The 16,892-nt window shown below is 31.4% G+C and overlaps 1 protein-coding gene across 2 annotated transcripts; it reads left to right on the top strand.

The window, feature by feature from the left end:
* Window positions 1-9,327: 9,327 nt before the first annotated feature.
* Window positions 9,328-14,291, top strand: LOC104227397 (alkaline ceramidase-like). 2 transcript variants are annotated; one of them, XM_009779638.2, is made up of 3 exons: window positions 9,328-9,615; window positions 11,425-11,673; window positions 13,519-14,291. In XM_009779638.2, exons 2-3 carry the CDS (start codon window positions 11,426-11,428, stop codon window positions 14,030-14,032), a joined length of 762 nt encoding a protein of 253 aa, XP_009777940.1. In that variant the 5' UTR covers window positions 9,328-9,615; window position 11,425; the 3' UTR covers window positions 14,033-14,291. The 2 variants fall into 2 exon arrangements, with proteins under 2 accessions (XP_009777940.1, XP_009777939.1); XM_009779637.2 differs by having other exon boundaries at window positions 11,414-11,673.
* Window positions 14,292-16,892: the final 2,601 nt, after the last annotated feature.

The raw sequence follows: 16,892 nt of genomic DNA, 5'->3' as shown, positions 1-16,892 counted from the left end.
TCAGAGGCGGATTTAGAATTTAAACCTGATGGGTTCAAGCTTTAAGGTTCATAGTGCTAAACCCATTATAGTTTGACATTATGAGTTTAGAATTTAATATTTTGGTGAAATTTTGGTAGTTTTTCACTATATATCTATGTTTTCTGTTGAAAATACTGGATTCAATTGAACACATAATACATGTCAGCCGAAAATACTGGATTTAATTGAACACATAGTTCATGTCAGCCTGACTGTTTATAGTTATCAGTTTGCATGTATGTGCATTACAGGTGACAAGAACAATTAGATCAATAAACAATTGAATTTTATATATTATTTACTCTAGGAATAAATAAATGAACTAATTTTGTACTTCCAAATTACCAACAAAACCTTTTGGTTCTCTTGTTTAATTTTAATAAATTCAGTTTAATTTGGTTCTAGTCAAACTAAAGTAAATTCAACTTCAATGATCACGACATGTTGATATTGATTGAGACTAGTTTAATATATTTGATATTAATAGAAGTTAGCTTGATGGAGATAGTTGACATCTTTTGGAAATTGCTGATAAGTTAACCTTTTAATTGGGAGCATTTAAATTTATCATAATCTTTTAATTAGAAAAAAAATATAAGAATTTCGGTAGGCCATGAGTCTATGAACTTTTACAAGGTCGTATCCCTTTCAACTCAACTATCAATAATTCATTCGGGTCACAAAAATCAAGAAAATATTTGTAAGAAGCGCTTCTCTTTTTAATAACTCTTACATGATACGAAGCTTTATTAGTTGTGGTTCACGCTTTTTTTTGAATGAGTCTTACATGACACAAATCTGAATTAGTTGAAGTTTCAAAGCGAATCACGCTTCTTTTTGAACGAGTCTTACACGAGACGAATCTGAATTAGTTGGGGTTCTAGCGTGACTTGAACTCAGGAACTAACAGTCGTGGGTGGAGGTGTTTTACCAACTGAGCAAGTCTCACTTATCACAATGTCCATTTTTATTTGTATATATAAACAAAAAGGTAAAGTGAGGATTTTCGAAATAAAAGTCTAAAATTAAAATGGATTAGAATATTTTTAATTTAAGGTCTTAGAATGGATAGGCCATCTTTGAGCTTTGTGAAAACAAAATCTGATTGTGTCAAACTTTTCTAGAAGTTTAAATGCCACCAAAATTGAAGAACCAGCAAAACATTTTTTTTTTCTTTTTTATGCTTTAAGATCTTAAAACGATGTAAATGCCCCAACTTCTTATATTTGTACTAAGGAAATTTGACCAAATGTTTATAATTAAGGTGCTTTAAATATTATTATACAACAAAATTTGACAGCTTATACACTTTTTTTTGACAAATGGATGAATTCAGTCCAAAATCAATTTATGGCCTCATATTAGCGGTGTATGGATTGAATAAGTTCAAAATTTATGGTGGGATGGAATATGGATATGATCCTTCTATCCTTAATCAGAGGCATTAAGTTCAAGTCATGATATATAATTTTTTTTAGTAGAAAGCACTTCTACTTTTAATGACATTTGTGTTATGGTCGGTGGATATTTGGACTAGTCAAGATTTTAAAATGGATTCGACATCGAGTAAAAAAATAAAAAAAAATAGTCCAAAATTAGTTTATGGCCTTGTATGAGAATCAACAATCTTACCTAAGGATGTGATGCAACAGCTAATGAAGTGCGAGAAGAATTATGAGGTCTTAAGTTCAAATTTCAGTAAAGATAAAAGACATTAGGTGACTTTTTCCCCATACGCTTAAGATTTGGAGGATAGAGTTAATAGATACCTATACTGGTGAAAAATAATAAGGATCCAACGGAATAATCAAGATGCGAGAATTGCCCCGTACACCATCCTTATAAAAAATATAATCAAGGTACGCACGGATCCAAACATCACCGGCATTAAAAAAATGGCAAGTTGGAGAGCACACATTAGAAGCTTTTTTTTTTTTTAAGACATTTGGATATATATATATATATATATATATATATATATATATATATTTTTATTAAAGAGATTAGTCTTTTGATACGCGTAATGCACGTGTACCCTAGCTTAATAAATAAAAATATATTTAAAAATTACATTAATATTATATTAAAAATTATGTTATAAAATTAAAATATAAAAAAAGGTTTAAATGCTTGAAAATATTAAGAATATTGATCTTATTTAGCTAACTTAATAAAGGAAGACTCTGCTCTAAAAGTTCCCGGCAACCTAATTATATTAATTGCTCGCAATAATATTCTAGTCCTTCTATGACCTTTATACTTATTTGAGGAAATAACTTGAAAAATCAAGCATGTATGTCGCGAGTACGCAAGTTCTAAATTCTAAGAAGTTGTAGATATATCATTTATACGAAGAACATCACAATTATGATCACATGAAATGACAACTTTAAGATTTTTTTCTAAAAATATATCTTCGTTACCATTATTTCTAATCTAATATCTCACAGACTAATAATCACAATTTATTTCTAAACCTAACAATAAATACGTTTTTTTTTTTTTTGCAGAAAACATATAGCAACTTTGCTTCGAAATTATACCGTTTAGATGTATAAGTAGTAGTAGTAAATAAATGATTAAATCGATTATACTTGGAAGGAAGAATCCTAAACATAATAGAGTTCTAGGTGCACAATATTTAGTTTCCTACTTTGATTTCTCCATTTAGGTGTCAATTTTGGCTTCTTTTTTTTTTTTTTTTTTTGTGTTCGTACTTTTTGAATTTGAAAAGATTTAATGACAAAATTTGTATTTGATATTAAACTCCTAAATATTAGAAAGTAACTAAGCTACAATTTTGTCCAATAAAATTTAATAAATATTTCGCGAAAGGACTTAATGCTTTGGAGGAGAAGTTGAATTCTTGATAAACACATAATCCTAAATTTAAAAAGAGGTGAAGGTGCTCTAAATTTTTTAAAAAAAATTGAAAGAAAACATCCTAAACCTAAAAATGGTAAAAGTGCTCAATTTTTTTTACCTAAAATATTATTTTTAAAGGAATAATGAACTCTTTACCCAAATAATTTTAAATTAATTGGTTAACTTTTTAATAAATACTCCTAAACCTAAAAGGAGTCCAACGCGCTGGACAAGTTTTCTAATGTGAATTTTTCATGTGTTATAAAAAAAACCAAAAAAAAAGGACTCCTAAATCTAAAAGGAGTTGAAAGTGTTAAAAAACCTAAACTTTTTTAAGGAATGACTCTCAAACATAAAAGGAGTTCAAAGGGATGCAATCAATTTTATAGAAATACTTTACAATATATTTTCTCTTATTATTATTTTTCTTTTACAAATTTATCATAGTACCTAGTTTAAATATGGAAGAATATAATAAACAAAATCTAGTTGATTTGGAATTACTAAATATTAATGAACTTTTTACCTAAATAATCTTAACGTATTAATTGGTTAATTTGTTTTGAAAAATATTCTTAAACCTAAAAGGAGTTCAACATGCTCGAAAGTTTCCCAGTATGATTTTTTTCATGTGTTATCTATCTTCTATACTATATTAAAAGCACGAAGACCCTTAGCGAAATGTTTATTGAACTTTTACCCTTCCTTAAAAGACACCATAATAGACAAAATTGTCATTTACTATTTTCCTCAAATTATTGCCTAATTATTTTTATAATATTTCACCTATAATTACGCACAAATTTATTACAAGAACCTTATTCCCTTTGATTTCTTTCCAAATATGGAGACTTGAAGAAGTCACTATATAAGCATATCTCCAAGTAAATTTGGAGAATTGAAAACCTATAGTTGTCCAATTTATTTCATAGTTTGTTTTGATTTTGATTTAGGTTTAGCTTTTTATTTTTGCATTATTCTTTGTAGTATATTTTCATGAATTAATATCTAATAATAATTTTGACTTTCAATTTAGAACTCCGCATAAACTCTTCGCTAAAGTTCTTGCTTATGCTTTCCTTGATTTTATTGCAATCTATAGTGTCAATCGACCAGGTATGCTTTTATGTTCATTTAAAGTGCTGAGATTTTTTGCTTAATTATGATGTGGTGTCTCTTTTATTATTATTATTATTATTATTATTATTATTATTATTATTATTATTATTATTATTATTATTATAATAATAATAATAATAATAATAATAATAATAATAATAATAATAATAATAGTGCAATTTGCTTCTTCTAGCCTTCTACAAAGTAAATTTATTCTTTTTCCTAAAATACAATTTTTTTCTTCTTGTATAGGATTATAATTTCTTACACAGTAATTGTCGAGTTCATTAATCCAATATTTGGCGACTTCCATGGGTTATTCGACATGCTAAAATTATCTAAAGTCGATACTTCTTTCACTATTTGTAATATATGTCTGCTTGTGCATGTGTGATCTTCTATATATTTTTGAGATAGCAACCACATTAAAACCGCAAAAAATTTATAGGTTGTGAAACATAAATAGCTGAACTTTAAACAGTTAAAAATTTAACATAACATGTGCTAATTTGCAACTTAGAATTGTTATATTTAATTTACAGAAAGGGTCCTGAAATATTTTGTTTGATGTCTCCAATAATTTACTCTCTTATATTGTTTGGCGCGACACTTGACAAAATTGTTATTTACTATTTTTCTCAAAATATTTTTTAATATTTTACCTTATAAAAGAAACACTACCATTTGGGAAGAAATTTTATCTCTCATGGTATCAATACATCATTATACTAACCCATCTTTTTAGGAGATTCGCATGCGCAATTTAATTCCATTTAAAAAATAAATAAGCAAGACCCTTTCTGTAAATTAAATATAACAATTCTAAGTTGCAAATTAGCATATATTATGTTAAATTTTTAACTGTTTAGAATTCAGCTATTTATGTTTCACAACCTATAAATTTTTTGCGGTTTTAATGTGGTTACTATCTTAAAAATATATAGAAGATCACACATGCACAAACAGACATATATTACAAATAGCGAAAGAAGTATCGACTTTAGATAATTTTAGCATGTCGAATAACCCATGGAAGTCGCCAAGTATTGGATTAATGAACTTGATAATTACTGTGTAAGAAATTATAATCCTAAACAAGAAGAAAAAAAATTGTATTTTAGGAAAAAGAATAAATTTACTTTGTAGAGGGCTAGAAGAAGCAAATTGCACTATTATTATTATTATTATTATTATTATTATTATTATTATTATTATTATTATTATTATTATTATTATTATTATAAAAGAGACACCACATCATAATTAAGCAAAAAATCTCAACACTTTAAATGAACATAAAAGCATACCTGGTCGATTGACACTATAGATTGCAATAAAATCAAGGAGAGCATAAGCAAGAACTTTAGCGAAGAGTTTATGCGGAGTTCTAAATTGAAAGTCAAAATTATTATTAGATATTAATTCATGAAAATATACTACAAAGAATAAAGCAAAAATAAAAAGCTAAACCTAAATCAAGATCAAAACAAACCATGAAATAAATTGGACAACTATAGGTTTTCAATTCTCCAAATTTACTTGGAGATATGCTTATATAGTGACTTCTTCAAGTCTCCATATTTGGAAAGAAATCAAAGGGAATAAGGTTCTTTTAATAAATTTGTGCGTAATTATAGGTGAAATATTATAAAAATAATTAGGCAATAATTTGAGGAAAATAATAAATGACAATTTTGTCTATTGTGGTGTCTTTTAATGAAGGGTAAAAAATTCAATCAACATTTCGCTAAGGGCTTTCGTGCTTTTAAAATTCAATGCACAAATAAATAATATAAAAAATAAAAATCATAAGGTCCTTAGAAATGTTGATTTAACTTATTATCATTCATTAAAAAAATTCATAGTCGACGAAAAAGTCATTTTCTATTTTCTTAAATATTAAATAAGTATAATCTTATACAAAAACTATATAGGCTATTTTGGTAAGAATATGCTATAAATAGAAGTCCAAATAAATATGTTATTTAGTGTCACGATTCAAAAGTATCTTTAATTAATAAGATACGAAACAATATCATGCAAATAATTAATAAAATGAGTTTTTACTATAAAGCTGCCAGTGATAAAGTTTAATACAATTCGTTTACAAAAGTTTTAGAAATAAAACCAATCTAATTAATTTATTTTATATTTTTCTACATAATACATGTTATAAATTCAATGCACAACAAATAATATAAAAAGTAAAAATGACAAGGTCCTTAGAAATGTTGATTGAAATTACTCACTAAAAGATTCCACAATGACAAAAAAGTCATTTGTTATTTTCTTAGACATTAAATGTATAATCTTATACAAAAATATATGGGCTATTTTGGTAAGAAGTGTGCTGAAAATATAAGTCTAAATAAATAGGGAAAATTTTACATATGAATAACTGGGCTCCCTAGTTTTCAACTTTATAGCCCATGTTTTAATTTACAACCAACTAGCCCACAAGTAATAGGCTAATACCCAACATTCAACTCCAATAAATTTTCGAAATTGCTATTTAATTTTTAAAAAAGATTGCTCAAGCTTTTAAGTTAATTTTTGAATCAGAAGTTGCGACTCAAATATTAGTTCAACAAACCAAATCCATTTGAGTGGTGAAAATTTGATTTTTAACAAGTTAAAATATATGGGTTTAAATATCGAATTTGATTTTGTGAGAAATTTAGAGTGTGTGTTATTTAGACTTGTTAAAAATAGTATAAGCAGGTTGTATATAAAATTTGAAATCATTTAATAGAGATTTGGACTGGTTTTGAACAAGAATTATAACTGAAAATCGTGGAAGAAGTTTGTCTACAGATGCTTGTATAAAGGTATAAAAGTGTATAATAGTGTATAAGATGCGTTTATACACTCATATACACTATTATACAAAATTATACAAAAAACTAACTTCGTCTTCTACCTTGCATTTTTTCTGAACTTTAACTCAAATTTTTCTCAAATCTACTCCAAATCACTTCAAATTTAAATTTTGAACTCCTTTTGATATTTTCAATCAATTGGAACAACACCCAATCCAAACAACTAACAAACTCAAAAAATCCTATTTTCGAAAGCAAAGCTTTGAATGACCTTCAATGGTGGACTTCTACTCTTCAATTTTCTGATATTACAAACAAGGGGATAGCAGAAAATACACGACCCTTGAAGCATATGTAGAAGATGTAAGAAGAAAAGAGAGTGAAAGCAATAGTTGTAAGATTTAACTCCATAGCTTTTAGAAGCAATGGTTATAAGAACACAAATTTTGAATTTGCTAATGCTTTCAAAATATGTACAATATGGGCTAGGTAGGGTAAAACTTAAAAATATGGGTCATTTTTTGTTATGGAGTAAAGTCATGTGTATTTTCTTGTAATTCTTTCAAATAAATATGTCATTTAGTGTCACGATTCAAAAGTACTTTAATTAAAGAGATACGAAACAATATCATACAAATAATTAATAATAGGAGTTTTTATCATAAAGTCGCCAATGATAAAGTTTATCAAATAATACTTTACAACAATTTATTCTTCTTGTATACTATATTTTTTACCTATTGACGATGACATGCTCATGCAAAGCACATACACAAGGGGTATAAAATTTAACGACAAGCAATTTAGCAACGGATTAATGATGAAGTTCGTAACTAATAGCCCGTTTGGCCAAATTTCTAAAATCAACTTATTTTGAGAAGTACTTTTCTCAAAAGTGCTTTTGGTGAGAAGTAGTTTGTATTTGGCTAATTAATTTGAAAAATATTTTTGATAAGTATTTAATGTTTGGCCAAGCTTTTGAAAACTGCTTCTAAGTGTATTTTTTCAAAAGTGCTTCTTAAAAAAGTGCTTTTGGAGAGAAGCTACTTTTTTCTGCTTCTCAAAAACTGCTTTTACTTCTCCTCAAAAGCATTTTTTTCCTTCCAAAAGCTTGGCTAAACACCTCAGTTTTTGGCCAAAAATGCTTTTGGCCCAAAAAAAGTTTGGCCAAACAGGCTATAAGTCCAAATTTGTTATGTAGTATTTGTTGTCAAATGAGGTACGCGTTTTAATCAAGCGCAACGCGCGTACACTTAAACTAGTAACAAACAAAAAGAAAAGATTCCTAATTCTAAAAGGAATGAAAGAGCTAAAAAAACATAATCTAATTGTTTTAAAATTAACTGGTTAAAGTTTATAAAAACAAAAGACTCCCAAAACATAAAAGGAGTTTAAACAAATGTAATCATTTTTATTGAAATATTTTGCTTTTCTTATCCTAATTTTTAATGAATTGATTGGTTGAAATTTAAACAAACAAAAGGCTCCCAAAACGTAAAAAGATGTAATTAATTTTACTGAAATACCTTGATTGTCTTTTATTGTTATTTTCTTTTACAAATTTATTTTATTACATAGTTTAAATAAGGAAGAATTTAATAAACAAAATCTACTTGATTTGGAATTACTAAATATTAGGAAAATAATTGAAAAATTAGTCTCCTAAAGTATTACAGATTATTAATCCTAAATATTAGTAAGAATAATGAAATGACTATTTTACTCAGTGTGAACTTTATTTTTAATGGGTAAAAAAGGTGAACGACATTTCGCTAAAAGATTTCGTGCTTTTAATATAGTATAAATCTAGATATATACACATTCACAAAATTACATCAATATATGGGGAGGACGATATCCCCTGTTGATTGTCGTCAACGTCTACCATTGTATCACTATTACAAACGTTAATTTTCCTTAGAAAAACAGTTCCTAAAATGTCTATCATATTGCATCATTTGCAAACACTGAAGGAACTATCAAAAGTTGGGTCTTGTCAAAAGCTTCCTTCCTAGCTCCTTCCTTTGCGAGGAGGTCCGCCGGTTGATTCTGCTCCCTGGAGCTATGACCTATGATTGGGTTACCCAACTGCTCAATCAGAAACATGCATTCAAAAGCTCTGATAAAAGGTAACTAACCTCCCATAATCGAAATGAACCAAGCTAATTAGAACACCGCCATCATTTAAAAAAGAAGAAGAAGGTAAGTGGTTTTTATTTTTATTTTTATTTTTATTTTTACGGTAAGTGGTTGAAAATAATCGAAACTCAAAAATGAAAAGAAGGGATTAAAGAGGAGTTTCCTTAAAATTTGATATAATTGCACCAAAAATTTAATATTTGACATAAGTTTAGAAAAGATGCCACCTGGTGTATATTACACGTGTCCAACCAGCCGAAACTCCCTTAAAACAATCTAAACCGTCCATTATTTTAATCCAACGGCTAAAACTTCACAAAATGTGAATCAAAATAAAAAGATTCCAAAATTTGCCTTAGAAATTAGAATAACGAATCCTCCTTTTTCCGGAAAAGAGAAAATCCTCCATTTCTTTTAAAAGTTAAAAAAACTAATAAAGAAAACTGAAAATCATTTTCTTATTCTATTTTTTGTTTGCTTTTTCTTTTTCCTTATTAACCCTAGCAAAGAAGAAAAAAGCAAGAGAGAATAGAAAGAGAGAGAGAGATCCCTGTGTGTGTTTATATGCACACACATATTTTTTAGAGGAAGCAAATCTGTGGAAGAATTATTGGATATTTTTGGGTGTGGAATTTGGATCTGATTTTGAAAGGTTTGTCTTATTTTCTGAATTATTTGAATAAAACTATAAATAGATGCACACTGTTACCACATATGTATGCATATTTTGCATGTATTGGTTGCTCTGTGTGTATGTGTGTGTGTGTTTTTTTTTGGGGGGAAATTTTGGGGTTTTATTTTGGGATCTAATGGTGTGGATTTTGTTAAAATTTTGGGGCTTTATTTGATTAAGCAGTGTAAGAGGTGGTGGTTATATGGTGTAAAAATTGGATCTTTGGAGGTGAGTATTATTAATTGTTGTGTTTTTTCCCATCAATTTAGATTGATCTTTTATTTGCGGGGTTAATGCAAATGGTTTTTGGAGAAATGAAGTTTAATACAATGGTTATATTGGGGGTTGTATGTGGGAGATTTATAGATGTTATCTGCACTTGTGCTTGTGTGTTATAGCAGGTTGCCTAGTGGATTAGTCGAGGTGTGAGCAAGCTAGGGTATTCACCCTGTAGTCAAAATGCGACATTAAAAAGAAAACAAATAAGAAAAACGTTGGACATTATGCTGACAATTTTTTAGAGAGATGATTGTTTGATATTGTAGGGCCCATGGCAATGTTGATGATAGTGTATACTAATGGAGCTTAACGATTTGACTAAAGTAGTTTATTCACGTTAGTTAGATTTAGTGGTACTTTCAGGTTTCACGTATTTTATTCATGAAAGAGGAGTAAGTTTTCTTGAAACAAAATTGTTGAGTTAGTGATTGGCTGGTCCCTCCGAGCGAGGGACTAAATGTTGCATTGTAACTAAATGGAGTAGCTTGATTGACAATGATATGTGGCAAGACTTTCTTCTTAGATTTCTGTGTAGAAGGAGTGAAGGACTAGTGTATGAAGACTCTTTTTTTCCTATTATAACTAATTAGAGTAGTTTTTAGGATTCTATTGCACATTCAACCAATTAAACTATAAGCGAATGTCAACCTCATTGTAGGTATACTAGTTTAGCAATATATTTGATCTTCCCACTTCAGCAAAAAATATATGTGATATTGTTGATAGAAGAAATCTCATCTGATCTTCTATGGGAGCGAAATTTTTTCAGTTTTGAGTGAGATATACTTGCCGTAAGAAATGTGCATTGGAGAAAAAGAAATTTTCTTGATTGATCGATTGATAAGAAGAGATAAAGTATGCATAACTTCATATATACTCCATTTCCACTAAGGATCTAGGTTGACTTTGATGGTCAATTTAGCCAATATTCCGAGTGATATTTGATCTCAAAATTTTGATTGCCAAAGTCATGTTAAGCTAATTTGAAATACAGAGGGTATAAAAGAGCTAGATATGAAGAAGAAGTTACTGGGAATCAAGTCTTCTGTAATGCATTCATGACTTTTGGACCTGGGGCCAAATTTTGAGGATTTGGATTGGGCACTTTCCAAAGTTTAATGATAATGAGTAGTCGTCTACTGTCATGAGCACAAGTATCCTCTGTGCTGAGAGCCTGTGTTGCAGTATCATATGGGTATCATGACTCGTCACTGTCTTGAATGTTCTTGGGCCCCATTCCCTTCTTTTTAATTTCATGTTGTATCAATTCTTCGTGGTTCATCCGAGAATATTATTTGTGTCGTAGTAATTGTATCAAAGGTTATAGTCAATTCCTTAGTGTTGTTATTCACATGAGGTAATGCTGATTATAATCCCTCTCAGGATATATATTGAAAATTTAAATTTCTTTAATACTATTGAGACACACTACAATTCTTTGAGTATTTTACTTACATCGAATATTGTAAGTACCTACAAGCTGACTTTTTCAAGTTAGACATTTTGCAGGATGGCAGATGGTATATTCTTTTGGGGTCCTGTAACATCTAAAGAGTGGTGTGAGCCAAATTATGTGCAGTCATCCTATATTGCAGAATTCTTTAACACTATTTCAAATATCCCATGCATTATCTTGGCTCTCATTGGTCTTGTGAACGCCCTCAGACAACGGTTTGAGAAAAGGTTCAGTGTCCTCCATATATCAAACATAATACTTGCCATAGGGAGCATGACATATCATGCCACATTGCGGCAGATGTAAGCACTCTCTCCATTCTGCTCCGTTAATTCTCTGTAAGCTTGTTTGGTGTATGATAGACATGTATGTATGTGTATATGTATGTAATCTTTGATCATCCTTTGTTTGCTAAAGTATAAGGAAGTTGATTCAAAAGGATGCACCATCTAATCTTAGCCATGCTTTTCGAGTTATTTTATAAATCTCTGTAGCACTATATATGAACAGGAAGACACTAAACTGAAGATATTATAGGATGCGTGCTAATGTGATTGCAACTTTTCACTACCTTGAGAAAATGAGAGCCTGTATCATGGCCTAACAGCAAATGAAGTAATAAACTGCTGTATTGAGGCTACCCGTCCTTGTAGGATTAATGTTAATACTTTTTGTAGATTGAATCCATCAGAGAACGCATGCATAGAAGATTTGGATTTCTGCTATTTTCCTTATGTTGGTGTCTAAAATATTTTCTTGTAACAATTAACTGTGTTGTAGTCACAAAATCATGTAATCTCTTTCGAGACGAGCTTTCTTTTGAAAAATTAATTGGCATTGATCTTGCAGATGAACAGAAATTGCATATTTTGTTACTGTATTGGTAGGATGATTCTATCTATAGTATACACACACAACTCAATTCTTTGAAATTTGAATCTCCTGGCTTACTGATTCTTGAAAATGTGGTAGTGCCAAAATAATTCAGCTTTTCTAAAAGTGTGTGGGAAAGAGGAGCACAGGGATGTGTGGTTTGATCCTGCCAAGAATTTTCTGGTGCATTAAGTAGTAATATCCATGACAAAAATGGTGATAAACTTGGTGATTTTTCTATTTAATCATTTCAAAAAATTTGTTTTATTCAAGGGAAGACTATGTTAACGATTTAGTATCAGTTGTTTCTTTGGCTAAAGAGGCGCTTCAACAGGAACTACATAAATGCCTCTTTAGCTTGATTGACAGATAACATTTCAAGAACAGTCTCGTAATGAAGTAGTTGATGAGATATGTTAAATCTTTGGTACGAGTGAAATGTGAAAGCAGTTCTTTAAGTTGCCCCCTTATAGGCAGAGGCCGGAATTAGCACATGTGTTTTGCTGGTGGTCAGTCCATGCCCCTAATTCTTTTCTTTCTCCTCTGTGTGAACAGTTATCTGTTATGAAGCTGTGCAGGAGATCTTGGAGTTGGTTATTGTGTCTTTAACAAAATCTTTTGAGACACTGGTGTTAAACCTAGGATATACAGGCATTCAGGTTTATACTTCCCATAAGAGGATCTAAAACTGCATTAAACCTGGATCTCTAAATGTGGCTGACTAAGACTTTGCTTTAGAATGTAGCTCTTCCCTTTGATTTCAATAAACTTAGTTGGGAGGGGGAGGTTTCACTTGTAAAGGTACTGGCAGTATTGGTGCTGTGAAAGAAGCTCTTGTCGTTTACATGCCGTGCTCCCGGTGGAATACTTTTGTCATCTTGCTGCATGACACGATAAAGCCTACTATGAATCATATACCTAGTACCATCTTCGGTGTGCCTTTGCTTGTTCTTTTTAAAGGGGAGATGGTGGAGGGGATTTTTGGATTACAAGGTGGGAATCAAACCCTCACCAAGGTGAAAGTTCAGGTAGCCAACCAAGTGAGCTATTAAGATTCTCCACGCCTCTTGCTTGTTTTGTCTTGTTACTGAAGTTTTTTCTGGAGACTGTCTTTTCTGTCTTCCAAATTAGGAATTCTCTATGCTTTACTTCCATGTACAATGTGCATGCAGATAGAAGACAACCGTGATGAAAATAATTGTCCTTGAAAATACTGCCTGCTTTTATGAGCTTGTATGTGTTCGTATACCATTATCAATGTATTAAATTGACAGGCAACAGCAAGGTGATGAGACACCAATGGTCTGGGAGATGCTTCTGTATATTTACATCCTCTATTCACCAGATTGGCATTATCGGAGTACGATGCCAACCTTTTTGTTCCTTTATGGTGCACTCTTTGCCATTGTGCATTCACAGATTCGCTTTGGCATTGGTTTCAAAGTACATTATGCGCTACTGTGCCTTCTTTGCGCTCCTCGGGCATACAAGTATTACATTCATACAGAAGACACATTGGCAAAGCGGCTCGCAAAGTTATATGTGGCTACTTTATTGATCGGAGCTGCTTGCTGGCTATGTGATCGATTATTCTGCAAGCAAATTCAGGGCTGGTACTTTAATCCACAGGGTCATGCAGTGTGGCACGTGTTAATGGGTTTCAACTCGTACTTTGCAAATGCATTCTTGATGTATTGTCGTGCTCAGCAACGTGAATGGAATCCCAAAATCAAGCACTTGTTCGGATTCTTTCCATACGTGAAGATCCAGAAACCAAAAACCCAGTAGCACGGATGAGCCGAGCCTGTAATACAAAACATGTGCAGGAAATGGCACGGATGAGCAAAAGCAAGCACTTGCAATTTTTTCCTCTTTTCCCATTTTGCAGAATGTAATGTAAATGAAAGTCTGGAATAGTTTTGACTTGACCGAATAGTGGTTAATTTTTGACTCTGTAAAATTAGTGGTTTCCCAGTGTACCATATATTACACTCCCACAGAAGATAACATGGGTTAACTAGTTGATTCTTTTTTATGTTTCTGTTAATTTTTCTTTTACTTTCTTGAAAATTTTCTGACATGTTTTATTGCTATGTAAACTCGCTGAATTATGGTGGTTTATATAATTTATTTATCTGTCTGATATTGCACAGCGCTGCCACTCTGCATAAGATAATCTTGAGGTTCTCTTTGATTGCTTCCCTTTGCTAGCCTCCCCCTTGCCTACGGTTGTAAGAATTCTTTTGTGCACTCAGTATATAGTTGTTACTCTATATTTTATTGACTTGAATCACATACAAAATCATGTGGAAAGTCGATCTTAACACTAAGGACGATATATAATATGAAATTCGAGATTGAAGCAAGCATATTGTGTACCTAAGCTACCACAATGGAGGTCTTTAAATAGAAATAATAAATAAGCAAATTGTGCTCCTTCGCATAACTGAGAATCCCACAAATGCTAACTTGAATGTCAACGATGTATATACAAAAATAATTACAAGGACACTTAGGGCATCTTTCTATGCATAATGGTGTCATCTCTCAAACTGGAACATAGTAGACAATGCTGTTAGCAGAAATTTCTGGTGTTGAAACCAAACAACGATCCAGCTAGGGAAATTTAAAATCTGACATGTACAATCAGACCTCTCTATAACAGTCATCCTCTATACCAACACTTCACTATAATGGCCAAGTTTACTTTGGAACCATTCTTGTTATGTTATAATATATGTTCTCTATAACATCACTTCATATAGTAGCCAAAACATATCGGAACAAATAACACTGTTATAAAGTAGTTTGACTGTGTATGTCACCAATATAAAATATCAAATGGAACTTTCGATAAGAAGGCAATCAACCTGTATCCATCCTTATTAGTTATTAGTACAACTTTTTTCTTAATCAAAATTGGCTTGGTACTGAGTCTACGCTAGTTGAACTACTTATCAAGAAAACCTAGTTATTTTGTTCCTATACTTATCCAGAAAAGCTAATATTAGAGATAGCTTCCGTTCATAAATTTGGGTTGATCCAAGATAAAGTAATTTACTTAATTTCACTAATAATTGATTTACTTAATTGCATGGCAGATGGATTCTGAAGTTGGTCTATTTGCTTAGATAGCTGAACCAACAAGAGATATTAAGTTTTGTCTTCTGCTTCAACATGTAGATTAAATTCCCAAATCCAGAACTTTGAAAATGACTTGCTGCTAAGCAGTCAGCTAACTGATGCAAGCATTTCTTACTTTGAAAATGACTTGCTGCTTAACTTCTTTCAAGATTATATGACAGATAAAATGGTGAATTAGCCTTATATACATCTAAAAAGTCTGACTTTGGCATTAAAAGAGCTAACTGTAGTTTACCAAGCTGACAGAGTCTGGCTGGGTTCTTGTAGACTGTCACTTTTGCTGCATTATGAGGTGATAATACAACATGTGCAATGCTAAAAAGTTCACCTTTCTCAACTGCAAACTGCCATTCCCTCAAGGTAATATGGAGCCAATCCTTTGTCGTCGATCTAGTTGCTTTTACTTCTACGAATTCATTACCTGCCACAACAAGGTCGTAGGGAAGCCCCGTCTCATTTTGCCACAAAGTACTTGAATGCAGCAAATTCTCCATGTCTGCCAGTTAACAATGCCTGTTGAGGATCGACCGTTCCAAAAGACAACTGAACTCTTTCTCTAGCATCAAATGAATTATAATTCCGGTCTTGTGGTGCAGTCACATTATTGGAGAATCTGCCAGTTGACGCTTGTTGAGGATAACTCATGCCTATGGACAGCTGACCTCTCTCTCTCGTATCAAATGAACTATAATTCTGGTTGTGTGGTAGCATATAAACCTGCCCACAAAGTTAGAGCGAGCTAAAGAAGAAGAAGTAGAAGCAGCAATAAAATAGTAGAAGGATGCTTTATAGTCTTGGAATATGTAGAAAGTGGTCTTCAATTACATATATTTTAGGTTGACCCCTAGTTTTGTATTTAGTCCATGCAATTGGCAGTAGTGATTACCGATCAAAATCCTTTTTTCTTAAAAACTCCAATTAATTTCTTTTTGGATGGCGGTGTCGAGGCAAGCTTCCAAACGGCTCGACTAATTCACAAGCAACTTGCTACCTACAATCCACAAGCCAAGTTGCTGGGTTCACAATGAGTGTTATAGCAGAGATTCGGACATAGAATCCCCAAGTTGTTACTCCCGAGCTTTAGCAATTCAGTCATCCCAATGGAGTCACATGTTAACGAAAATTCAAATAGAACAAAACAACAACAACAACAACAAACCCAGTATATTCTCACAAGTGGGGTTTGGAGAGGGTAGTGCCTATGCAGACCTTACCCTAAAGAACAAAAGCTTTTCCAAAAACATCTCAACTACGTAACATTCTATGGATAAAAGAATCAATAGATGCTGACGTGATTATAATACCTCTAGCAGACAACTGCACTCAAACTGCTTCTCCGATACTATGTGGACACTTTTAATAACATTCCTGAAGAACAACTTTTCAACGACAACAATCTGTAGACATCTCAGGTTCTCAATCACAGACTGGCTGAGCTGTGAATACTTTTCTGTGGAAATGTTATACATGTATCTTTGAGCATATGGAAGAGCCCAGTTAACCA

Source organism: Nicotiana sylvestris, chromosome 1 (assembly GCF_000393655.2).
Source record: "Nicotiana sylvestris chromosome 1, ASM39365v2, whole genome shotgun sequence".
In the NCBI taxonomy this organism is placed as follows: Eukaryota; Viridiplantae; Streptophyta; class Magnoliopsida; order Solanales; family Solanaceae; genus Nicotiana; species Nicotiana sylvestris.
The sequence above is the reverse complement of the archived record's forward strand: the minus strand, read 5'-3'. Positions and strand labels throughout refer to the sequence as shown.

Excerpts from the sequence above, each read along its gene's own strand:
- LOC104227397 (XM_009779638.2), top strand. The coding sequence starts at position 11,426 with ATGGCAGATGGTATATTCTTTTGGGGTCCTGTAACATCTAAAGAGTGG. Across the intron at positions 11,674-13,518 it reads CATGCCACATTGCGGCAGAT|GCAACAGCAAGGTGATGAGA; the intron begins GTAAGCACTCTC and ends TTAAATTGACAG.